A 27717-nucleotide genomic window follows, 5' to 3' on the forward strand; every position below is an offset into this window, starting at 1 on the left:
AGCCGTTGCAGTTTTGTACCATAAATATATAATTCTCCACATTTTCCCTTTTATTCCAATAATCATAAGTTTGTATAATAGACCATCCTGCCATATTCGGTCAAAAGCCTTTTCATTATCTAAAAATATCGCAAAAACTGGTGAATTGTGTTCATTATAAAAGTCTATCGATTCCTTTAAAGTATAAATGGCAGGAATGGAACCATGTTCTTTGACAAATCCAAATTGTAGGGGATGAGGCATAACTGTTCCCATTTGTTCTAAAAGAGCTTGAACACGACACAAAATAATCTTTTCCAATAGTTTTCCCATAACTGAAGTTAATGTCACTGTCACGGTAATTGTTCGGTAATGATTTATCTTTGTTATTGCCTTTATATAGAGTTATAATAATTCCATGACGAAAACATAAGGGTAAATATTCGGTTTTAAGAATAATATCATAGAGTTTGCATACATATGTTAAGATAGCCTTTCCACCATAAAGTAAATGTTCATTGCACAAATAATCCGGACCTGGTGCTTTACCACATTTTAGACTACGTAATTGTTCACTAACTTCATCGATCGTGATCTTTCGTTCATGATATGGTATCACACAATCATTATTACTATCAATATATGTTTGAATAAAATCCTTTATTTTCTTAAAGAAACTTGTATCAAAAAGGTTATCAGAGTCAACGTTATCGGAATATAAATCATGAAAGTAGTCACTCCACATTTCGCATACATTTACATCGTCTATTGCAACGTTTCCATTGTAGACTAATTTATTTATGGAGGAACTCGGTTTTCTCATTCGCCTTACACGTTTATAAAATTGCTCAATATCTAATTTGGCAGCAGACTTGATTTCCTCATATTTTTCCTCTTGCCATTGTTTTCGGCTTGACGTTTATGTTTGCGGAATTCCCGTTTATGTAGTTTATAGTTATGATAACTCTTTTTTTATTTTTCCAGTATGGTTTTAAATATGGTCGAAATTGTCCAGTTGGTATACATGCGTTTGATGCCATATGACATGCATTCACTAAAACAGTCGTATTAAATTCAACATCATTGTTACTTAGGTTTTCGGACTTTATTTCAAAATTCAGTAGTTTGCACAGTTCAGTTTCGTACATTCTTTTTTCAAAAGCATCCGCATGTGACCATTTCAACATATGTCTACAAAATTTATACTTTTCTGATGATGTGCTTAGTAAGTCTAGGTTTATATGTACAAAAACAGGAAAATGGTCTGAAACAGTATAAGGGCAGTCTGAACTCACTTAATAATGTGACACAACACAAAACACCAACAGATGTATAGATGTCTACAAACAGTATATTGAACAATATTTTATTTTTTTGTGTTTTAAAAAAATAACATACTGTTGATATCAGATCTTTGATGGTTTTTATGAAATCTTTATTCGGTGCGATTTAGAAGGATGAAATATTGTAAAGAAATCGGCCTTTAAGGGTATACTGTTTGTAGACATCTATACATCTGTTGGTGTTTTGTGTTGTGTCACATTATGCATACCCCAAATCCTCTTTTTCTTCATATTATATAAATAGTACTGTGACATTACATATATGTAAGACAACCACTGAAGAAGTTCTTGACACGGATAGGAGCAGACTATATGGACCATGTGATGTGCGATGTTGTTTGTACCTGAATTATTTGGTGGTTGTGTGGTCAATTGTTCTGTCCAATATTTTTGAAGAATTCTTGGTACCCTTTGTACTCTTTCGTATTATAAAGGTAATTTATTGACATCTCAACCCTCGCCTTTAAATTTTGAAAAGTTATACAAAATACTTAACAGGAAAACAACTTAACCCTATAATAACGGTACAATATACCAAATAACATACGTAACATGTAAACGTAACAAGGATGAACTACATCTTGTCAAATGATAGCTGTAGTTACTGCATGCTTTAGACCTACACGTGTATATGCTGGGGGTTAGAGGTATAGTCTGCTATCTGTAATCATTATAAATGGAATATTCTTATTGAGTCAACCGTTTCCATTCAATTAGTTATTCTTAAGACTAGCCTTTTTTTCTTTTACATTTTAGACATTACTACACCAGGAAGTATATAAGTTACTGGGGAAAAAGATATCCATGCAACGTAATAACATGGCCAGGAATGTAAGACGGAAAAGCTATATTATCGCAATAATAAAATTAATGCTCTTAATGATTTCCAAAGTTACAGTTTAATAATAATAATAATAATGATAATAATAATAATAATAATAAAGCTTTAATAGGACAATTGATTGCCCTTTTTCTAAAAAAAATGCAAATTCTTTAAGTCCTTTGTTGATTTGATAATCTTATTTTAGTCACAGGAAAGACACCCTGAGTGTATCCTGTTGAATATAATTAATTCGCTTATCTGTTTTCTTCCTCGTCTTCTGTTATAGCATATGCATAAAAAGATATGTGGGCTTTTGCGACAATGAGACGGTACCAAGACCACATAAATAACCGTAAGACGTCTCTTTGGATTCAGTGCTAAAACAAGCACTAAAGATACAAGGCTTATAATTTTGTACGCCAGACGCACGTTTTTTTTTCTACAAAAGACTCATCAGTGGCGCAATGTATCTATAGGATTGATGGCGTTTGTTACCCGGATTTGTTTTCTCTCAATCGATTTATGACTTTTGAACACCGGTATACTACTGTTGCCTTTATTTATACAATTAAATCACTTATACACTTACTATGCTTATAGAACATTTTATACATGTATGGCTGATAACGACCAGCTGCTACATTATTTCGTAAAATTTCAACTTTCATAAAGGCAAATAAACATTGAATACAAGATTTCTTGTCTATTGTGTTAAGACAGGAAATATATTCTCAAAGGTTTTTACCCACTGTAAATGACAATAACAAAACAACAAATAAATACAATTTATTCGTATCATTAATGTTAAATTACTTAGCGTTACATAGCACAGTTCCTGTTCATTTTCATCTATTCTGATAAGGCTTTTTACCTTTATTTTTTTTTATTCACATAGTGTATCGAGCGATTTAAATTATAAATTTGATTGTACATTTCATGTTGATTTATTGTGTAATTGGTAACTGTATTTAACTAAGGTTGCAGCCCTTTCAGGCTAAACTGACCTCATAAACTATTATCTATTCCGTTAAGATAAAAAAAGAAGCTTCGGATATGATTGCCAATGAGACAATTTTTTAGTAGGGACCAAATGACGTAGAAGTAAGCAACTATAGGTCACTGTACGTCTTTCAACAATGAGCACATCTTTTGATGTTTTGATGCAATTAAATATTTTGTACATCTTGATTCCTGAACGTCTGATATCGAGCATTTAAGAAATATTACTTTAAAAATTCAAATTGGTTTCATATATAAAGAATAATGACATATTTGTTTTTTGAAACTGACTTCATCATCAAGAATATCAAGCCGGAGCCCTATGAAAATATAAGGGAGTAAGAATAAAGGGAAAATCATAATCTTTTAAACTGTCCTAACTGTCTTATATGTTATCGTAAATCGTTTAAACATGCCCCCCTCTATCGCTCGTGATACAGCTATTATTATTCATGTTTTTTGAGACAGAAGAAACGAGTTTAGTAAGTTTTTCAATCACGGAAAATATACCGTTAACATGTAAAGTTCATGAAAGAGGGACGAAAGATACCAGAGGGACAGTCAAACTCATAGATCGAAAACAGCGCAAAATAGATTATGTACATTATGATGACAAAACAATGTTACATACTTCTAGACGTAACTTTTTGAAATAAGAATGATATTTTCAAGCAAAATGATAATTTCGAGGGGGAATAAATTGACAGATGCATTTCGTTACACGACTGAGAAACAACCTTCTTTAATTTCATGTTATGACTGAATGTATATATTGCATTTAGATAATGGTAGATATTTTCATTTTTCCGCATACAGAAATGTTTGATATGAAGTAAAATGTAAATATATTGAAACAAATGAATGTAATTTTTTTTTAAATACCTACTCAATGATTATTCAAAAGCCCAAATTATCCTACTCATATAATAATTGATTGGTTGATTGTTGGTTGCTTAACGTCCAGTGGCAAATATTTCGTGAATGTTCAGGATGAGAACAAATTAACAATCAATGCAATAGTTAGGTTCTGTAATATAGACCGTCCTGGATGAAGGTCGGGGCAATTTTGATTGCCTTTTCAATATGAGGGTATATCGGATTGGGAGAGAAATTTTGCATTGCAAAAGGCCACATTGGCAACGGTTTACTGCCGGTCGGAAGAAGAACTAAGTGACCATATTTCTATTCCTCAGTCACCATTCGGAGTCCATACTACTCGAACTTTTCTTAATGTACATTGTAACTCATACATATAGAGCCATAAACAAACCGAATGACGCCCTTGTCGTAACTATTAAGAAATTTAGCATTTACAAGAATTTTAACTGTGTTTTATGAACATTCGACAGTGGCATTTGATAATTCGTAGCAAAGGGGATTTTATTTGGTAAAACTGCATTGATCATTTATATGTATTTGTCAAGTTGCTGGAGTAGACGAACTGAACATTATCCAGTATATGGATATCAAACGCTATGTAGCAGTGGGTGGAGGCATAATGGCGATTACAACTGTAATATAGGTAAGTTCTTTTGATATTTTATACGATTTTGTTATTTTGATTGTCAGAGGCATTCCATAAGTTATATTTTATTTCCCAATAAAATGCACACCTTTCACCACACATGATCTCGGTGACACTGCTAAAACAAAGAACAGAAAAACTAACGAATTTTTACTAGAAATTTCAAAGTTATAGCACAGGCTTATCAAACAGACTGCAAATGTCAAGGCGCGAACGATTCATCTTTTATTGAGGGGAGAGGGGAGGGGGAAGTGATGAAAACGAGGGAAAATAGATTTTTTTTAAACCATTAAGGAATATACCATTTTCAATATTTCCCTTCTGAAAGAAATTATTTTTTTCTCTCACGAAATTTATAATTAAACAATTTATTTGAAAAAGCTTTCTTTTAACGTTTCCGCAAATGTTTGCCTCCTCTGCAAATCACGTAAATGTTGTTTCTTTACATATAATGAAAATAAAGTACATTTCTACTCATATTAATAGTTCAATAATTGATATAGAAACGGTATTTTAAAGTTTTTGAAATTTTGGGAACCATTCTGAGAAACAATTTAACGACAATAACAATTTCATCATATAACGGTGACTTGCTACAGTAGTTGTTTACATCATTGTCCTTTGGTCTTTGTTGGTTTACATCATTTTCCTTTGGTCTTTGGTAATTTACACCATTTTCATTTGGTCTTTGACGATTTACACAATTGTCCTTTGGTCTTTGTTGGTTTACATCATTGTCCTTTGGTCTTTGGTAGTTTACACCATTGTCCATTGGTCTTTGGTGGTTTACACCATTATCCATTGGTCTTTGGTGGTTAACACCATTGTCCTTTGGTCTTTGGTGGTTTACATCATTGTCCTAGGTCTTTGGTGATTTACACCGTTGTTCTTTGGTCTTTGGTGGTTTACATCATTGTCCTTTGGTCTTTGGTGATTTACACCATTTTCGTTTGGTCTTTGACGATTTACATCATTGTCCTAGGTCTTTGGTGATTTACATCATTGTCCTTTGGTTTTGGTGGTTTGCATCATTGTCCTTTGGTCTTTGGTGATTTACACCATTTTCATTTGGTCTTTTGACGATTTACATCATTGTCCTAGATCTTTGGTGATTTACATCATTGTCCTTTGGTCTTTTGTGGTTTACATCATTGTCCTTTGGTCTTTGATAATTTACACCATTTTAATTTGGTCTTTGACAATTTACATCTTTGTCCTAGGTCTTTGGTGATTTACATCATTGTCCTAGGTCTTTGGTGATTTATATCATTGTCCTAGGTCTTTGGTTGTTTACATCATTGTCCTAAGGTCTTTCGTGATTTACATCATTGTCCTTTGGTCTTTGGTGATTTACACCATTGTCCTTTGGTCTTTGGTGATTTACACCATTGTCCTAGGTCTTTGTTGATTTACACCATTGTCCTTTGGTCTTTGGTTGTTTACATCATTGTCCTTTGGTCTTTGGTGATTTATACCATTGTCCTTAGGTCTTTGGTTGTTTACATCATTGACATAAAGTCTTTGGTTGTTTACATTGATTTACACCATTGTCAGTTGTGTTTTACATTGATTTACACCATTGTCCTTTGGTCTTTGGTGATTTACATCATTGTCCTTTGGTTTTTGGTGGTTTACATTGATTTACACCATTGTCCTTTTGTCTTTTGTGTTTTACATTGATTTACACCATTGTCCTCTGGTCTTTGGTGGTTTACATTGATTTACACTATTGTCCTTTGGTCTTTGGTGGTTTACATTGATTTACACCATTGTCCTAGGTCTTTGGTGATTTACATCATTGTCCTTAGGTCTTCTGTGGTTTACATTATTGTCCTTTGGTCTTTGGTGATTTACACCATTTTCATTTCGTCTTTGACGATTTACATCATTTTCCTAGGTCTTTGGTGATTTACATCATTGTCCTTTGGTCTTTACATCATTGTCCTTTAGTCTCGTGATTTACACCATTTTCATTTGGTCTTTGACGATTTACATCTTTGTTCTAGGTCTTTGGTAATTGACATCATTGTCCTTTGGTCTTTGGTGGTTTACACCATTGTCCTTTGGTCTTTAGTTGTTTACACCATTGTCCTTTGGTCTTTGGTGATTTTCATCATTGTCCTTTGGTCTTTGGTTGTTTACATCATTGTCCTTTGGTCTTTGGTTATTTACATCATTGTCCTTTGGTCTTTGGTGGTTTACATTGATTTACACCATTATCCTTTGGTCTTTGGTGGTTTACATCATTGTCCTTTGGTCTTTGGTGATTTAAACCATTGTCCTTTGGTCTTTGGTGGTTTACATCATTGTCCTGTGATGTATGGTGACTTACATCATTGTCCTATGGTCTTTTGGTGATTTACACCCTTGTCCTTTGGTCTTTGGTGGTTTACACCATTGTCTTTTGGTGATTTACACCATTGTCCTTTGGTCTTTGGTGGTTATTACCATTGTCCTTTGGTCTTTGGTGGTTTACATCATTGTCTGGTCTTTTGCTATCTACATCATTGTCCTTTGGTCTTTTGGTGATTTTCACCATTGTCCTTTGGTCTTTGGTGATTTACACCATTGTCCTTTGCTCTTTGGTGGTTTACACCATTTACTTTTGGTCTTTTGGTGATTTACACCATTGTCCTTTGGTCTTTGGTGGTTTACATCATTGTCCTTTTGTCTTTGGTGAATATACATAGTTGTCTTTTTGGCAATCATACCACATATTATTTTTTTAAAATGTCTTATATATCTACATATATATAGCAATACTCAACATTCAATCTATGTTAGCGTGTAGCACGTTGGCCAGGGTCAGAATTTTTTAAATTTTATCGTCAGAACTAATACACGGCTATATCATATATCGTTCGATTCGACAATGTGTGTTCTTAAAATAAATGTGGTCGTCAAAAGAAAATTTGGTGCATTTTTTTCAGAAATCAATGTCAAAGGTCACAAAAAAAATTCATTGAATATTTAATTCCAATTTAAATACCCCTTTTGCAGTAGAATGATTGCAAACTTTCTAATTCTTTTTTCAATAATCGACTTTTTCGTATTCCGTCACCGAACTATTTTCGATGATTTATAAAAAAAAAAAAAGAAAGACCGTTTGACTGAGATATCATAAATAATGAGATTTTTTAAATATTTCAACTTTCCATTATAGAATTATAAATTTTGGGTACAAATTGTAATATTGACAAAAAAATCTAAAGTTAAGTTGCATGACATTTGACAAATTTTCCTGTTTGCTGTGTTTAAAGATTTTATTATCAAAATCCTTGTATTTGCACAAGTACTTATTTCTCATAGCCATGACATTTTGTCGGTTTCCTTATACAATCATGTTTGAGATGTTTCAAATAGAGTAACAATAATAGGCCATTGTTCCAGTTTCCTGTTTTCGGGGATGTTAAAACCCTCAAGCAGTTGCTGTCACAATTGATGTTTAAGTATTTTCTACACAGTAAGACTGAACTAGAAATGTTTATTCAATTGTTTAAGAATCAGAAAAGTTTTAGGTACATCTATGAATAATTAAATGTGTACGAACTTTCAATGAGACGGTGTCAAATTTAGTCTGGTGTTTTATACTGTAGAACTTGAAATATAAAATGATAAGAATTACAATATACACAAAAGTTCTGGTGCTGTTGAAAACAAATTTGAAATGTTTCGTTATAAATAAAGTCCCACAGTATATTTGTAAATAATAAAACCATGTAAGATAAGGTAAATTGTGTATGAAAAATGTTTCAGTGACTCGTTATAAGCGTAATACATCTTCTCCAAAATTGATGAAACTTTGAAAAAAAAGTATTACTTTTTCAGCTAGATGTTCACCTGGGTGCAGGAATGGTGGAACATGTGTTCAGCCAAATCAATGCAGGTGTCCGGTGGCATACAAAGGGGATATTTGCGCCGGTGGTAATTATAATATTAATCTAGTTTTTAAACAAACTCTAATGAAAGTGTTATAGTGAATAAAATAAATTCTTGATAATAACTATACATCTCTAGCCTTTTTTAATCTTGTGTGCGTTTTAATTGTTGGTTCATTTATATGTTTCGGAGTTTTGTGTGGCATCTATTTCGCTGAACAAATATACATTATTGTTTAGGAGTTAGCTAAAGCCCGCCTCTCCGTTGAAGACCCATTGGTGGCCCTGAGCTGTTTTCTGCTCTTTGGTCGGCTTGTTGTCACTTTGACACATTCCCCGTTTCTTTTCTCAATTCTACCTTAAATGTCTTCGGGAAAAATCAATATCTCAGGTCCAGGTGAAACTGGAAAATATAGAATAAAAAATGCGGCGGAAAATACCAAGAGGACATTAAAAAACTCAAAAGTCAAGAGAAACTGACAACGCCTTGGCAAAAAACGAAAGACGACGAAAAACTAAAAAGTTTACAAACACTACATAGAAGACTAAAGACTGGGCATCACGGAGCCAACTAAATACTGGGAGTGATCTTATGTGCTGTGGAGAGGTAAACAGATCCTGCTCCACCAGTTGTAACTGAAGTGTTACTCATGGTATGTCCAAATTCAGAGATGTCTCATTTGGTCATGACACAGTCGAGGAAAAGATTCGAATCGCATAAGCTCCGAATGATGCAAGACCAAGTGCGTCGATAGACTTGCATGTACTGCAATTCATGCATCCTCCATCATATTCACTAGCATGATTTTTTTTATAAATTTGTTTCTTCAGAAGCGTTTTTCTGGATTTACCCGAGTCGCTCAAAAATAATTTTAAAAGCAAGGGATGTTTAAATACTTTAGGTGTTATATATAACCTAAAGGAAATTCAACAGTATTGCCAAACCAATCAATGACAATTTTACCATAGGTAGTTGGAAACTTAGTGTCGTAGCCTCTTTTGTCTCTTGGTAGCATGCTCTACTAGAGGACAGAAAGTCGCTGTTTCGGTCCTCGATTGGGTCAAAACAAAGACTTGAAAATAGGTATTTGCTGCTTCACCGCTAAATACGGGGAACAAATACTGGTTGACACGGAGTCAGAACAATGTATCCGGGAATGGTGATATGTCGTCCTCTGGATTGTTGCACCTTGTGAACTAGTGCGTTAAAAATCTCTGAATTTACCTACGACATGCAGAAAAGCTGAAAAGCTGAAAACTAATATTTTGAAAGCAAGGGATGTATACATACTATAGGTTGCACTTCTGTAAACATAGACAATGCAATGTCCCATAGGAACTCCTTTTACGGCTAAAATTTTACCATTTTTACTATGAAGTTTCGTAAAAAATTATATATCCTAGAATGGAAAGTTCATATGCACTACTATTTTTTTTCAAAGGTCAATATATGGGGCTGTGCGGCATATTTTCAACATTTATATGCCCCGAACTTCTTAGAGTTTAATCTTATACTAAAATACTGTACTACCCCTCCTTTCACTGTGGGTCTTCCTCAGAATTCAATTTCACCGCTATTCATGTGTATTTATACTGATAACATTCCAAAGTTATGTCTCTACGAGATGAAACATAGAGGTCATATCTGGGAACCAGTAGGCAAACAAAACAAAATATCTATATGAATATCATATATCTCCCCAAAAGAAGCGTGATTTGCGAAACAGCTGTATTTACAAAGTGCAACCTTTAGGAGTTATATGAACAAAGTTGGAATGAAAAGAATACTCAAAACCTTTGGGAAAAATCTGCTTGCGCCATAACTAATTTGCGCCAATGCTATGTTTGCATCACTTGTTTTCAAAATGCATAGTATCATTTGCACCAAAAATAAAGTATACGATTACGTCAATTTATTTTAAAGAAAAACAATGACTTCCTCTTTCGATTTATCATGTATTGGACCGGCATTTTACATTGACTGAGTAACTGAGTTAAAAGCCATTTAGTGTAGTTTAATAAAACTTTTTTAAAAAGTATACAAACAAAACATTAAACCATTTACAGATGGACAACATAATTATATCAAATTGTGAAAATTTTAATTTAAGACAAAAACATAATCTAGTATACTCCTCTTGTATGATCTTGTATTATTCTGGTATTTTTCAACAGCAAATGTATCCTTTTCTGAGTTATGTCTGCTTCTTACTGCTGTTGCATAAGCATTGCGCAATTTAATTGATTGAAATTTTCGACAATATCAAATAAAATATTAAAATAAAATTGGATGCGATAAAAAAACAAGTTCATAGTAGTGCTTATGAAATGCATATGGTCCATCATTAGTGCGTCTCCCGAATGTTGAAGTTTCAAGCCATACGGATTGTGTAAAAAAAAGCATTGTCATCAACATCTATAGATAACACATTTATATAAGCAAAAACATCTACTTTCTTATCATTTTGACATATCTTGCAACAATAGTCCCTAATTTATTCTTTTATGGTATCAGACTTATTATGAACGATAAATATTAATGCAGGGTTGCTTTCGATATCGTAGCTGCTACGTAGGGTTACGAAGATTCTGACTACTGAACGTATAGCTAGCCTAGCCACTAAATAGATCTAGAAAGCCCAAAAAAATTATGCTACCTGGAGATTCCAAAATGGCGTCAGAAAAGGTTATTACTCGTGACGTCATTTTGATAGGCTAGTTACGTGGCATAGCGTTCAACATACATAGATATCTAAGACGTAGCAGCTAGTATTGAACGCAACCCATGTAAATTGGCGCAAAAGATACCTTTGAAAAATTATATTTGTCGCAAATGACACATCTTAAAAACAACAATTGCCGCAAAAAGAACTGCTGGCAGACCATTTTAGGTCAACCATGCCTGAGAGAGTTTGGAACTATTTGCTACAATTTATCTTTGTGCTACTTTTTCTGTAAACATGTTTGTTTTGTTTATCTTATGAGAGTTTTTATATAACTTCATATTCATTCAGTAAAGTTGCAGTGAAAACAAAAACTCGAAGAAATTTATCGAATTCAAGTTAAGTTATTGAACACACATTTTCAATAGTTGATACGGGTAATATAAAAATAAGGAGATATGGTACTATTGCCAATGAGACAACTATCCACAAGAGTTCAAATAAGTGGATGTAAGCAATTATAGGCAACCGTACGGACTTCAACAATGAGGAAAATCGATACCGTATAGTCGGCTATAAAAGGCCCTGATGTTTATGTAGACGTCGCGTTGGGTGTTGGTGATAATACGGGTTTTGCTTTCCAGTTCGCCTTTGTTGTATTTGTTCGAAGTTTTGGAATTGATAACTATATAAATGTATATATCAAAATATGCGTAACTAAACGTAGAAATGGAATATGCCTTAAGATAAATACCTTTTTTTCATTCTGAAACTCGAATGATCCCTAATAACACTGATTCTAAAAATAGTATTCCACACCAAAATATAAACACAACAATATTCTTTTTAAATATGTGAGTATAAAGAATTTCATAAACATGTACCAAGCCAACAGGTGTTCATGCTTGCCAAAAATTGCGTAAAAACAGAGACATTCTTCCAACATGTTTGTTTGTCGCACAAATACTTTTGTCATCTCTAAATAGAACAGTTAATAACAATACACTATTGGCGACGATTTTATTTCTAGAATTCTTATTGTTCACCTCTGGTTGATATTGCATTGTGGTTCTTCTTAATCTAAACCCAAAATCATGGAGTTGAAATAGTGTTGACGCCGGCCATCTTCCAGATCCCGCACTCTAGCATTATGACGTATTGTTCATTATTACGCGACATCAAAATTCAGTTGGCCTTTGGGCCTCAACCGTGGCACTCAAAGGTAGTGTTTTAATAGGCCGGATAGGCCCAATGGCAGAGAAAAGGTTAAATAAAAAATAACACTTTATAAATTTGATTGTCCGAAGAGCTTCTCTAAATTTTACTTTCACCAGGACCTCTTAAACCCAAAAATTTTTAATCCAAGGATGCATGAATACTGCAATTTATGAGGAGCTTTCTGACTAAAAGGGACCTGATAAGAAGAGACAAATATATTTAAGGTCAAATTTGCCTGTATTTCTAAATTTATAAACGGAAAATTTAAGAAATGGTTGTTATAACTCATGCCATGTGCAAAGCACTGACTACTTAATACTATCCGCGGAGACTAACCTTCTCCAGCAGCAGCATCGGCCAATTAGTAGAAACGTCGAAATTTGTGGATCGAAATTGAGAATATGATATTCAAACTTCATATGCCTGATCAGTTCCCTACAAGTATATGTTATTAAGCTCATGTAAACTTTATCAGTAGCTTTCAAACAAAAATGTACCACTGGGCGTTAAGCATACAACAATAAATCAATCAATCAATCTAACTATAACACAAAGGGTGGGATATTTATATTTTTTCAAATATTACACCCACATAATATAAATGTGGGAATATTACAAATATTGTACGTTAAATAGTAAGCATGTTGTGTTTTGTATACTGTTGTTTGTCTGATGGTCTTTTTCTTTTTTAGCCATGGCGTTGTCAGTTTGTTTTCAACTTATGAGAATGAATGCCCCTTTGGTATCGTACGCCTCTCTTTTACAGTTACATGAATTTGTATGTTTGTAGCATATAAGCAATTATATTGTTTTACAGTGTCATCATGTTCTTATATCAAACCTTGCTATCCTGGGAAGTGTTATGGCAGTACATGTGAATGCTCATATGGATTTGGAGGAAATAGCTGCTTAACTTGTAAATATGTATATATACTTTAAAACAATTCATTCTATATATGTCCTGACATTAATATCGAATGTTTCCAATTCTAAATGACATTTTTCTTTCGCTTTAGAAACAAATCCATGATCTAATTTCAATAGAACATGGGCTGCGAGTGATTGACGTCACAAACGAAATTGCAACGTCAGTTGAATTTTGAACAATGCCAAAGATCAAAATGGACATTTGAGTTGGTGTTGCTCGCTAGGAAATAACATAAAATCATTCTAAAAGAAAGTGTTCATTGATCTGTTCATTTTCTATCGTGAAACGGTTGATTTTATTTAACGTTTTGGCTTCTTTAAATCAAAATGGTTGCCTTTCGAACGTGTATTATAGATCCGCTTCGAAACACAAAAGTTCTAAATTTTCCTATTCAATTGAAATAATTCTATCATGCCATGCTCTATGCTCATTTTAACATGGTTAGGCATTATATTTGTCAACATTTTACACCTCGATATAAATATATTGACGTGCTTCTTTCGCTTTGTAAATAACACCGTGATAAAATTCTCGATATATCTATACTTAGCGCAGACTCAGAGATATACATAATAATGGATGTTACAATATACCTCCCTCGTAAATCCACATGTATTGGAACCTATTTGCAAACGCTATGCCGATTTTATTGTTTTAAAAATTGCAATTGAAAAAAGACTACAGAACTTTTATTCTTATTCGGATGCATAACAAAAAGAATTAATGCACAAGAGCTCGGAGAAAACTACAAAATCAAAATAAAATAAAATTCCGCGAAAGTCCATTAATGACTCTGGCGCATTTAAGTCATTTCAAAACATGACGTCATATAAATGAAAAAGCTATAGCTGAAGGTTTTTTCCATTACGTGAACCATAGAAATTCGTATAATATTACATTAAAATGGATTTTTGAGGTAGGTGTTGTTTTATATTCTATTTTATTGCATTATTCGCATATTTACTGATTTCAGCAAGTCAATATGGCGGGACCTTAGTTACGAAATGTCAACTTTGGATTTGACGGTAGCTTACGAGAAAAACATGTAAATTAAAAATGGCAAATGTTGGGTTTGAGAATTAAAAGAATTAAGCACATTTTTCCTAGCGGATGTATACGAAATAGTTCATGCAAGCTACAGATTTATTAGAATGTTTTAGCTTCATCTAACAGGGAGTAAAAAAGAACAGCCACACACACGGCGTACCCACCCTCGCTTCAGTTTTTTAATGACCGGATTTGTCCTATTAGAATCGAAATAATTCATGGAAGCTATAGATTTGTTGTAAATTTACACATGGCCTGGGCCCTGATATTCGTTAATTTTATCCCTCGCTTTAGCTCAGGATAAATTTCGAATATCATGGCCCAGGCAATGTGTAAATTTCCAACAAATCTATGGCTTTCATGAATTATTTCTTAAATATAACGCCTACCCATGTTAAAATGAGCATAGAGCATGGCATGAAAGAATTCTTTCTTAAACAAAAAATCCTTACATTTTTTTAACTACCGACATCTTTTTCTATTTAAAAAGCTTTTAGATGCAGAACTGCAGTATGTTACTAGTATACATTCGTCAGCCATGCTATATGTCGCAACGTTCTCTGGAGATTTACTTCATTTAGTTTATGTCATAAGCTGTTATATATAGTTTGTTTCCAGCAAATCATTATTGAATACTATTAATGATCGTACAGTATGAACTAGTCCTTTGTTTTATATTTTTTTGTGTAATCATTATCATTTTAAAAGTGCAAAGCCGTGATTTCTTGCCAACTATAGAGAAGATCAATGCCACCTTCACCTATCACCAAGCATCGATAAACAGAGATCAATACAGTTACAAGAGTGATGCCACTCACATGACAGAGCCTGACATAACATGGACAAACCAAGGAAAATTCAATAGGCTGGAATTGTATTTGAAAGCCTCATTAGACGATACTTATGTTTTTTCCCGTAACCCAAGTCTTCTTCCAAGTTACATAAGCACGGCAAAATTTGGGATCGTTTCTGCCACTGCATCTGTTATCCACATGAAACTGAGAAATGGAGGTGAGATATGATTATCTACATGGTAAGCATATGTAAAACCAACGGTCACCTGTTGATATATTTTCGCAAATTTCCTGGCATCATGATCTTAAGGAACGACCGTTTTACTTTGTGAAAGAGGTGGGCTATGATTTTTTTGTCAGTCTGAATTTTTTTCGTACCATACAAGCATCACACTATTTATTATTTTTACATGTTTTATGTAACAGCAGCTTTTGACTTAAATTTGGATAGACTTAAATTTGGGTACTGTTTTGGTAACGGATGAAGTATTGATAATAATATGTTCAACTTTAACAAAACTTATTTCAATAATACCCCATAGAATGCAAAGGAGCCCTATTATTTTCAGGTTAACAGGCCAATGGTTAAGGTCACAACAACAATGGATTGATAAAAAAGGCCAAATGGATAGTTATAATTTTTGCTTCATGCTGGTATTTTTGGACCCTATGTCCGAAGAACTGAGTAATACACTTGATAACTTTTGTGCTTTAGATTTACCTTCACCATGAATGCTCACCCCTAAATATTTGAATGCCAGGGATCTATAAACATGTAGAAACGTTAGGACCTTTATAACCAAAAATAACCGAAACAAATAGCCAAATTCATCTACGGTAAACTTTGTCTGAGGGAGTTGGAATCTTATTTTCTAAATGATTTATTAATTTATCAAGGGGAATTTTCACCTTCACCACACGAAACATACACATGTCCATTAAAACGAAACATACCCCTATGGATTCTTTAGTTAGTAGGTTAAGAGTCAAGGTCACAATGCCTGTCATAAATCAAGGAAATTTCGGTAAAAGTTTTGTTTCTGGACAACATCTTTCTCTCCAAAAACCAATCTTTGGTGGATTATGCGAATAACGGAAAAATCAATTCTGTTGATTTTGTGATCACTAGGTCAAATATCAATACAGACTGAAATTGGACCAAATAAATGGTTTCCAGATACCTTTTAGGGCATATGTCCAACCTACAGGTTTTGAGGTCACTTGAGTAAAAGGTCAAGGTTTCAACAGAAATGATTTTACCAAAACTTGTAGAATATGTACAGTTTTCTATCATTTAACATAAATTGTCAGATGACTTTACAGTATTCTTCACGAACTTTATCTCCTTTTCAAAATAGAAGAAAAAAGCGTTCATGTCCCGTGATAAACACGTTACATTTTGTTCGCATACGCTGGGTCAACACTTTACAACTTATATGAGAACGTGGTGCGTTTTTCTCTAGGGAATGTGTATCATACAAAAACATGTCACCCTTATAACTTCCCTAATTGCCAAATCAAATTCAATTTAACAATCAATTAAGTTTGCGTTAAGAGACAGATAAGATGATATTTTCCTCACCTGAATCAAAACTTTAAGGAATTCCTTCTTTAGAAACGTATGTAACATAAATGTATAAATTGAACGATCAGTTATGTTGAAATATACCCTACATCAGTGCATCATATATACGCAGTACAATGTAGGTCTGGCAATAATTGAAACCCTGAATATGCTATGCATTTTTGTTTAACATCATTAAACGAAACTTGATATTTACTTACAATATACTCTGAACACTGTCCTTATGTCAAAATTTAAATAACTACAACCCCATTATTAGAGTATTCATTATTTGCTTTTGTGCTTCATACAAAAATGTGTCTGCGGTCTATCACTCATCATATAAAGTGAGTGCTAGAACTAGGGGATGAAAAAAAACCCACAAATTTCTAAAAATCATTTAGCCCTAGCTGTATCTGAATCCCTAATTATTTTAATTTGTATATTTTTCTTTTCACCTTCACCTTCACATGTCTATATCTATATAGTATTCAATTATGTGATATTAATTGACCAATGTATATTCTTATATTTTATCCAGGTCACTATGAGGCAAAACGTAGCATCCTTGAATGCCCGAGTCTTTCTAGTACAACACCAAAAACCGATTTATCATGCGATTTGAAAACCAGCTATATAATACAGTTTGACTCCGGCGACAGGTAAACGAACAATAAATATATATAAATGTGTGTGTTACAAAACAAATGCCATTCAGTAGAATCCAGAATCCTCCCAGTACAAATTGAAATTCCAATTTTTACTAAGTAATTCTGATTTTTACTACATGTAATTGAAATCCAGTACAAACAAGTATTCCAATATCTACTCGGAGCAATTGGGATATCCAAGTTTGTTCAACAATGACCGAAGATTTACTTTTTCAACATTCATTATCAAAAAAATAAGTATTATAATTTATTATAATTAAATAACTTTTCAATCGTTACTTGAATAAACCAAAATCTTATCACACCTTTGATATCCGTTCTTTTGTTGTGCACATTGAGTGCCTGAATATGTATGCCTGAGTGTAATAGTTATAAACGTCAAACGTTCATCACATAAGTCTCACTTTGTTCTCAACACAGTGTTTGTCAGTACCACATTGATTGGTCGTTGATGTCCTGAAAAGACTATTTTCATTGTATCGACTATTGACTCCGGATTATATAAGTTTTCGACAGTTTACCAATTAAATGGTTGAACATTCCTGTACTCGGTTCGGTTTAATAGAGCAACTAAAAGAAATAAATTAACGAAAATTAACGGAAATCAAAAATAATTTAATTATGAACATATTTTTGTGTCTTTATTGATGCTTATATGAGGGTCTGGATGGGGGTCCTTCATTTCTGTATTCTTTTATTTTTTAACCCTTTTATTACTTTTTACCCATTATTCTCTATTCTTTATATTTTAGCACCTCATTATTCTCTATTCTTTACTTTTTTGGTCCATTTTTCTCTATTCTTTATATTTTTTACCCAATATTCTGTATTCTGTAACACCTATCCACAACCTTTTATATAATCACATAGCGCATTCAGTTATCGTCAGCTTCTCTTCAGGTTGATGGTACTAACTTAAGATATGATGTTTATATAGAAAGCCACAGCTGTCTTATGTGGAACTCTGATATTACTTTATGTTGTTTTATTATTACTTGATGATATTTTGTCTTTACTTAATATGGTTTTGACATTACGTAATGATGTTTTGATGTAACTCAATATGGAATAGTCATTACTTAATGATATTTCGATATTACACGATATGGTTTCGTATTGACTTGATATAGTTTTGTCATTACTCAATATGGTTTTGTTATTACTCGATGTGGTTTCACCATTATTTAATGTGGTTGTGTCATTAGTCAATGTGGTTTTAACATTACTTGATGTGAATGTGACTTAACGTTATGTAGTTGTTTCATTACATGATGTGGTTTTGTTATTTCGTAATGATGATTTGCCTATTCTTTATATGGTTTTAACATTACGCAATGATGTTTCAAAATTTGACGATTTTACACTACATGATGTGTTTGTTTCATTATTTGATGTCGTCCTGTCATTCTTTGATGTGGTTATTCCATTACTTGATGAGGTAAAACCACGTGACCAATTCGGAAAAAATATGTTCTATTTTTAAACAGATTTCAATATATCGTTTGTTTAATGTGCTTTGGATGGGTATCGCTATCCATTGAGTTAAAGTTCAAATTAAAGTTCGAGTGGTTGTTCAGAGTTATTTGGTAAGAAAAAGGGGAACGGCAGACAATAATAAGAAAAAAAAGTATTAAAACGTTTACAGTATTTCGGACATAATTGGGATATCCCCAAACCACCTGGTCCTGTTGTTTTTATCCTAAGTTCTCAAACAGAAGCAGTATTTTTTGTAATAAATTTGTAAAATATTCCACGGAACCCTGTGTCTCGCCTGATATTGCTGCTGTAAGTGTAAAAGCGTCATGTTGATCGGCTGTACATTTATCGGTAAAAAAAAAAAAAAATTAAAAAAAATGTTTTTCTGTAGGTGCTTTTTCTTGAAATTGAGGGATAACTCCTATATAAGTTTTAAAACACTTCATGGAGGTTTACAAATTGTCAAAACAGTTTAATTCGGTTTTATTTAACTAAAACAAAACTGTATGGTTTTCAACAATGAGCAAAACCTATACCCTATAGTAAGCTATAAAAGGTCCCGAAATGAAAAATGTAAAAAACTAGAAACCTAACGATCTATAGATAGATAGATAGATAGATACTTTATTCTCTAAAAACTAAATACAAGTTTACAGAGAAACATACAATATAAATACAGATACAATAGTCGAGGTAAACAAATACAGTATGATATTCTATAAGTACAAAATTATGATGGCATACATGTTTAGTAATATGTATAATGAAAGGTTAAACTCAATAGAAATAAAAAAAAATGGAGATGGAGACGCCAATGCCACTATCGACGACGAAATATAGGTTTGTTGTGTCTCACTGCCGCTATATTGATGTCGCAGGCTCGACACAAATCAAAAGACTTGAACTTTATTGTTAACAAATGAAACACTTCAAATCAACTCACACTAAAGTTACAGGGAAACGGGGGGAGGGGGGGCTCGGACTAAGCGACAAAGCATCAATACTATAAAATAAGAATTCTCCCAATTTTTTTTAGCGTAAATGATCATTTGAACTTATACGAATATCAATCTTTTATTTGTAATCAATTAAATTCCCTGATCTACCTCGCACTAATTGAAAAATAAACTTTTGGAATATCTGTTTCACATGTGACGACGGACATGTTCCAGTGGTCGTAACCATAATACCGTCATCTTTTCCTTGAATGTAAACTACCAAATAAAACCAAATCACTGGGTTTGTACTTTCTCGAATAACACGACGGGTGCCTTTCTGGAGCATCCAAGATCACCCCGATGGATTTATATTACCAGTCATACCGATCTATTGAATCAGCCAAATGAAACTGTTTTGTATGCCACCGCAACTAAAAGTTGGAGGGCATATTGTATTACCCCTGTCCGTCCGTCCGTCCGTCCGTCCGCCCGTCCGTCTGTCCGTCCGTCCGTCCGTCCCATTATGGGTATATAGCTATTCTGCATAACTCCTCCTACAGTTTGAATCCTAGGAAGTTTTCTCTTTACTGTCTGTTTGTACATATATTGAAGGTGTGCATGTGGTCAGGGTTTTTATTGTTATTATCTTGTGCTCTTTTGGGAAATAATCGAACTTTTTTTTGTCAGTTTGGGGTATAAGCGGTTAAATGAGTTGAGTGCGGGACATCACTTTGTCTAGTTTACATCTTTTTCTCGTGTTGTGCTGTTACACAACTGTAACAGTCCGATGTAAGGTTAGGATTTAGCGCTCACATACATGTTAAACTCCGCCACGTGCACTTTCTTTATGTACCTGCCCCAAGTCAGGAGCATGAAGTTCAATTGTTGTCGTTGTATAAATGTGTCTTTTTTTTGTAGATTGTTTATTTATAATTAAATAAGACCGTTTGTTTTTTCGTTTGAATTTTTTTACATGGTGCATGGTGGCCTTTTGTAGCTGACTATACGGTGTGTTGAAGGCTGTACGGTTGCCTATATATGATTTCTTACATCCACTGCATTTAAACTCTGGTGGATAGTTGTCTCATTGTCAATCACACCACATCTAACTTTATTTCAACTTCTATGTTGCGTTTTGTATACTGTAACATTGTTTATCTTTTGTACGCATACCCCCGGAGCCCTCTTTTCGGAAACCCGAGCAAAAGTCCTTGTTCCGCGATAAAAAATTTAATTACAAACTCATATAAGATAGCTCGAATTTCAACTCAAAATCTTAATTAATCTAAATGAGACTTAAATTCGAATCTTACTCAAACTCTACCTCAAAAAATGACTCAAATTTAATGTTGTAACTAGAACTCTACCTTTAAATGTGACTCAAACTCGAAGTCCAACTCGAAACTCAATGCTAACTAAAACTTTAATTATGATAATGACTTGAATTCGAAATCGAAGACTAACTCAAAGTTGAACTCAAACAGTAACCCGAACTTTAATTTGAACTCTAATTCGATGGATGGCCACACTCATCCAAGGCACATACAACATGAAAATCTATCTAAAAATAGAACAGGTTTTTCCGAATTGGTCACGTGATTTTACCTCATCAAGTAATGGGATAACCACATCAAATAATGACAGGACCACATCAAATAATGAAACAAACACATCATGTAGTGTAAAATCGTCAAATTTTGAAACATCATTACGTAATGTTAAGACCATATAAAGAATAGGCAAATCATCATTACAAAATAACAAAACCACATCATGTAATGAAACAACTACATAACGTTAAGTCACATTCACATCAAGTAATGTTAAAACCACATTGACTAATGACACAACCACATTAAATAATGGTGAAACCACATCGAGTAATGACAAAACTATATTGAGTAATGACAAAACTATATCAAGTCAATACGAAACCATATCGTGTAATATCGAAATGTCATTAAGTAATGATTATTCCATATTGAGTTATATCAAAACATCATAACGTAATGTCAAAACCATATTAAGTAAAGACAAAATATCATCAAGTAATAATAAAACAACTTAAAGTAATATCAGAGTTCCACATAAGACAGCTGTGGCGTTCCATATGTTTAAATACTTTAAGCCTGAAGCTAGATATTTTTCAAGAGTTTTACATAAGGTTAATAATATACCAGTATTTTCATTTTATGTATGACTGGTCACATATCATAATTTAAAAAAATAGTTCATGTATTCTGTATAGTGGCTTGATATTATAGTAGCAGGCCACATGTACTATATGTATTAACTATTTCCTAAATTATCAATTGTGACGAATATCATACTGAAAATGAAAATAATGGTATAACCTTTAAAGGGCCATTAGCTACAATTTAGACAAACATTTAAAATATGATTCTTTTGGTTTCAAGTATTAATATAAGCGGAATTTTCAAATGATATTTCGATATAAGCAGTTAGTTTGGCCCAAAATAGACCCAAAAAACATCGCTGATCTTTTATTGATTTGCAAGTCAATAATTTAACATCATTGAATCCGTATCCATGTGACCTTCAATTTAACCTCTTGGCTAGATATATGCTATGCGTGTTCAGCTATTGCAATGAAAATAATGTCAACGTTGAAAATGAAACAAGTAGGGAGAACCATTTGTTTGACTTGATTCGATCCACAAAAAATCGTTCTTATACAGGTAGAACGATTAACATATTTTTTAAAACTATAATATGAACTTAAAGAGACCTAGAAAAATCCAATTGCACGTGCTCGCTATCTATTTATATTTTATGTTGATGCTTATATCGGGTTATATTAGTATTGGCAGTCTTCGGAGGTCATATCAATGGTTAATTATAGGACGTCTAGACTAATATACACACGAAATACTGATATACATTATCGAGTCCATGCATTGTTTATTGTTTATTTTAGACTTTCTGTAATTTGGATATAAGTTTTAGTATGTTTTAAATCAAATATGAAAATTTGAGGCAAATCGGTGAACATGAATTTGACAGCTAATGCTCCTTTAATAATTTATCTGGTTTAAATATTTTGAATTTAATGATAATGTAAAATGTACAAATTTTTAAATCACTTCATACGTGAAAAGACTTGTTGAAAAACCTGTATATCATTATATATATATTTAGGTACAAAATACATTTTTCTGTAAGTACTGGTGGATACAGACAACTTAAAAATGGTTGGAGAAATTATGGTCAAGATAACTATAATGTCAAGAAGACAGAAAACTCGATGGAACTACATTTTGATTACGACGACCCAATTCACTGCATTGAAGATTCTAGCTGCACTTCGGGAGAAGTTCCATTCATGTTAGGTCACGATGTTACAAAGGTAAACAGATATACTATATTTATCTATATAAATTTATACATTCTGGGAGAAGTTCCATTTTTTTTTAAAAGTAATGATGTTACAAATGTAAATAGTTTTTACAATATTTAAATTTGAATATATACAATAGATATAATTATACAGTATGTTATGTAGTGAATACTATTGAACTGACAATGATACTTTGATATTGATGTAAGGGAAGATTTTTATAAATCATCATATTGTTGGAAGTTCAAATTCTATTATAAATTTGAATCTAAATTAGATCAAAGACGTTTCTAATTATCAAATTAACAGCAACCTTCATGTTGTTGAGTGAAATGTGTTGCAAAAAAAAAGGAAAATTAAAATTAAATAAAGGAAAAAAAGAGATTTCAAGGTTTTTAGTGTGCATGCATACCTTAGATATTAGAGGAATTTTCAGCAGACAATATGTAAAATTTGCCTAGTTCTGTGATAATGGTGATTCACAGGTGAAAATATAATTCCTTAGTTTTAAAAGAAATCTTGTGTCAGCTTTGGGATTATTCCCTCCAATTGCTTAAAATATAAAAAAAATAGAAATATTTTCTGTTAAGAGAGTGCCACTGACGAGAGATGAATTAAACCAAATGTAAGCGATAACATGGTGCCTCAAAATTGTTGTCGATTTCACCTAAATTTGCTTTTTATGTATATATATCATCCTATTTCGACTCATCAAAATCCAAGAGTTTATCCTAAATTGAGGTAAATTATCTGGCCTTCCAAATACCGTTTCGATTCCTAACATCACTGAAGAGACATTAATTGTCGAAATCCGGATATGGTGTACAAATTTATGCACCTCATGTTTGCGGTATACAATCTTTTCCGCAAGTTCTGTTTGGAAATACATAAATTATGAGATCCATTTTGTTACATCTTGTGATCCGTTTATTTGGCAATCGCCAATGGCAGTCAGCAGGGTTTAAGACCATCGGTTGTTCGACCTGCTAGTCAAATGCGTTTTGTTAAAATATACTTTTTCACTTTTTTGGTCTTTTGCAGAATGCTGTTTGTGCTGTATTTAGCCCCCTCTACTAAGGAATTTGTTTTGCATGCACACGTATAAAAATTGCGGTTTTTATCCAACGCAATCATAGGTTTGAACGTTGTTTTCAATTTAGACTTGTTTATGTATATTTATATATATAATTCGTCTAAACAACAGCCCAACAATGTTAGATCTGTAAATTTGCGGAAGCAAATTTTTTGTTCTTCCCTGGCCGGGATTCAAACTCATTTTTCTGAGATATCTTGACACCAAATCGCCTTGCACTATGCCCGACGCGCTAGACCACTTGACCACTTCGGCTCTATAAAAATAAAGCTTTCGGTGGCCGGGTGTTACCTTTCCTCGTCAGTTTTTATCTAGCGTCGTAACACAGTACATGATATATAAGGCATGAAGATGAAATTGTTACAGATCAGCTGAATTATCTATTGTAAAGGATCCTACAAATTAATGTAAGATGCAGTCACAGAAATAACTAAATTATAAGTACGTCTGAACCAGTGACGGCTCTACAACAGATTTTATCCATCGGTTCACCAGCAGTGTATATATAATTCGTCTAAACAACAGCCCAACAATGTTAGCAAATTTTTTGTTCTTCCCTGGCCGGGATTTGAAATCATGCTACTGAGATATCGTGGCACCAAATCGCCTTGCACTATGCCCGACGCGCTATACCCCTCGACCACCTAGGCTCTATAAAATTAAGCTTTCGGTGGCCGGTGTTACCTTTCCTCGTCAGTTTTTATCTAGCGTCGTAACACAGTACATGATATATAAGACATGAAGATGGAATTGTTACAGAACCCGACCGTGCAAGGGCTGTATAGCCAGTCAAGGTCGTTAAAAACTTCCATTTGTTGTTACAGATCAGCTGAATTATCTATTGTAAAGGATCCTACAAATTTATGTAAGATGCAGTCACAGAAATAATTATATTATAAGTACGTCTGAACCAGTGACGACTCTACAACAGATTGTATCCATCGGATCACCAGCAGTGATGGTGATACAAGGCTGAAAATACATTCTGAATATATAATTCGTCTAAACAACAGCCCAACAATGTTAGATCTGTACATTTTTTGTTCTTCCCTGGCCGGGATTCGAACTCATGCTACTGAGATATCGTGGCACCAAATCGCCTTGCACTATGCCCGACGCGCTAGACCACTCGACCACCTAGGCTGGGACAGGCACATACGGAATGTGGCCGGACAAAACAAATTAGCGAGCGCTCAACTATCCCCTAGCCTTGGACAGTGATGTTACAGCACAACATGAGAACAAACTATAAAAGATAGTTAAATAATGCTTGCTTCACTTATTTTCTTATGTAAAGTTATTTCTTATTGGTTTAACATCAACTAAAACTTTTTTTTATTTTTAGGGTGCACTTAATCCCCATTGGTCTGGATGGAAAGACGAGTTATCAGGAATATTGAGATATGTATTTGAAGTTTGGAAAATGGAGTATAGTTACGACCACAAAGGATTAAGGGAACCTCTCATCAATAGGACCTTTAATCCAGTACCTTTGTTTATACAAGAAGTGAATGGCAGCGACAATATTTCCTTTCCGACCTATGAACCCAATGCCCCTGGTGTGTACTCAACCATACTAGAAGTAAATGATAAAGCGAACAATTCTAAATATGCAAGACAAGTAGCAATATATGACAGAACGTCTAATATATCAACTAGCTCTGCAAATGTGATTATTGTTACCACTGCGTCCGAACTGTCAAATTTTACATGGCAAACAAGTCAGTTTTCGAAAATTGATGTTACATGGTCTGGTCATTTCGTGAATGAAGTTCATGAAAAGGGATATTTCCTTGAAAAAGTACTTGAATACGCCCCACGCCTTGATGATGGAAAAGCAGGAAGGCGTCATGACTACAAGAAAATAATTCCGAGTTTTGATGATAAAACTGGTGTAAGAAATAAAGCTGTAATACCAAATATAAAATCCATCATTCGTTTTGAGACTGTTGGTATACCTGGTATTCCTACGTCTGTAGCTCCAAAAATGGGTTGGGAAGATGTTGTACCTTTAAATGACAAAAAAAGTTTCCCGCTTTTTGACATTCGTGATGGAGATTCTTATCAATTTTGGATTCGTGCACATGATGTAATGGGTAATAGTAAAGTTGATGCTACTGCTGTACATTTCGACAGAAGTAAACCTATTGTTCATTCGGTACAAATTAAGTATAACATTGACGATGGAGAATACCCATTCTCAAGCAGGTATGAAACTTTATTCTAAGAAATGAATATATAATATTTTAACATTTAAAACACGCACATTCATTCTATCTTATTATCAAGTATCACCTTTTATATCCTTTGTTTTCACGTTTAACTAAGTTGTTGTCATAATATCTATGTTTTTTTAAACCAATTTATCATATTCCTTAAGGTTAGCTCTGGGGATAATATTATAAAAAGCTATTCTAATCGGTGTAAATCATCGGTGGTTTTGTGGTAGCGCGTTTGGGTGCACGAGGTTGTGGGTTTGAACCCCGGCTGACTCTGAGATTTTGAAATTGGTATGTGCTGCAGCAAAGACTGGTCGGCTCGGAGTCAGAATAATGTGTCCATGTAGGATGACATGTCTTCCTACGGATATTTACTTTGTGAACTAGCACGTTAAAGTCTGAACGTTAAACAGCCATTCGTCATTATTTTATCTGTGTAATAGTAAAGTTTTGATATTATCGTTTTCGGCAGACATTTAAGTCAATATAGCAAACATAACTAAAATAAATGTCAAAATAGGGAATTTTCGAATATAAATAGAGATGTCGGGCATTATGAGACATTTGTGAATTCTACTCCTGAACATAGGTTTTTGATGAACCGTTCTTAGGAAATAATAAGTTGTACATGCATTATTAAATGTTTGTTTAATGTATCCTCTTTACAGAGTGCGTGTTTCAGCAAGAGATGACCACAGTGGAGTTAGAAAAGTATCATTCAGATTTGTTGTAAATGGAACTCTGAACGAAAAGGCAAAAAAAGATTTCCTTATTGAAACACAGGTACTTTCCTTTCATCTACTTAGAATTACAATTTGATTCTAAATCAAATCATCTGTTATTATCCCATTGTTGCATGGTATTTGCAAGAATATTGCGAAATATATATATTTAGGAAATTTTGACAAAGCGTTAATATCTTCATTTTTCTAATTCTTTGGCAATTTAACCCTTTCCGAACCCATTATATAAAAACAAATCAATCAACGTGTGGTTGCCGATGATCTCAGAGGATGATTGGGTGATTTAAAGGGTCACAACCTTTATCAGCTCACTGGATGAATCAAAATGTGCTAAGAGGTGTTAATGAAATTGACAAATTTGTGGAATGTGTAAGGCACTCGAAGGGGATTTTCATTTATTAAAAATCAAAATTTATTTGATAATCATTAGAGAAACTGAGTCTTCCATAGTTACTCAT

At 33.4% G+C, this 27717-nt stretch overlaps 1 protein-coding gene across 1 annotated transcript in view; it reads left to right on the forward strand.

The window, feature by feature from the left end:
- The window catches only part of LOC127719782 (uncharacterized), a 124424-nt gene that overhangs the window by 81410 nt on the left and 15297 nt on the right, over positions 1-27717 (forward strand). Inside the window, exons 5-6 of the mRNA XM_052226041.1 lie at positions 25643-26505; positions 27185-27299. Coding sequence (XP_052082001.1) covers positions 25643-26505; positions 27185-27299 — 978 coding nt within the window. The remainder of the gene's footprint in view (positions 1-25642; positions 26506-27184; positions 27300-27717) is intronic.

The sequence above is a fragment of the Mytilus californianus genome, unplaced genomic scaffold, assembly GCF_021869535.1.
Source record: "Mytilus californianus isolate M0D057914Y unplaced genomic scaffold, xbMytCali1.0.p SCAF_11, whole genome shotgun sequence".
Lineage (NCBI taxonomy): Eukaryota > Metazoa > Mollusca > Bivalvia > Mytilida > Mytilidae > Mytilus > Mytilus californianus.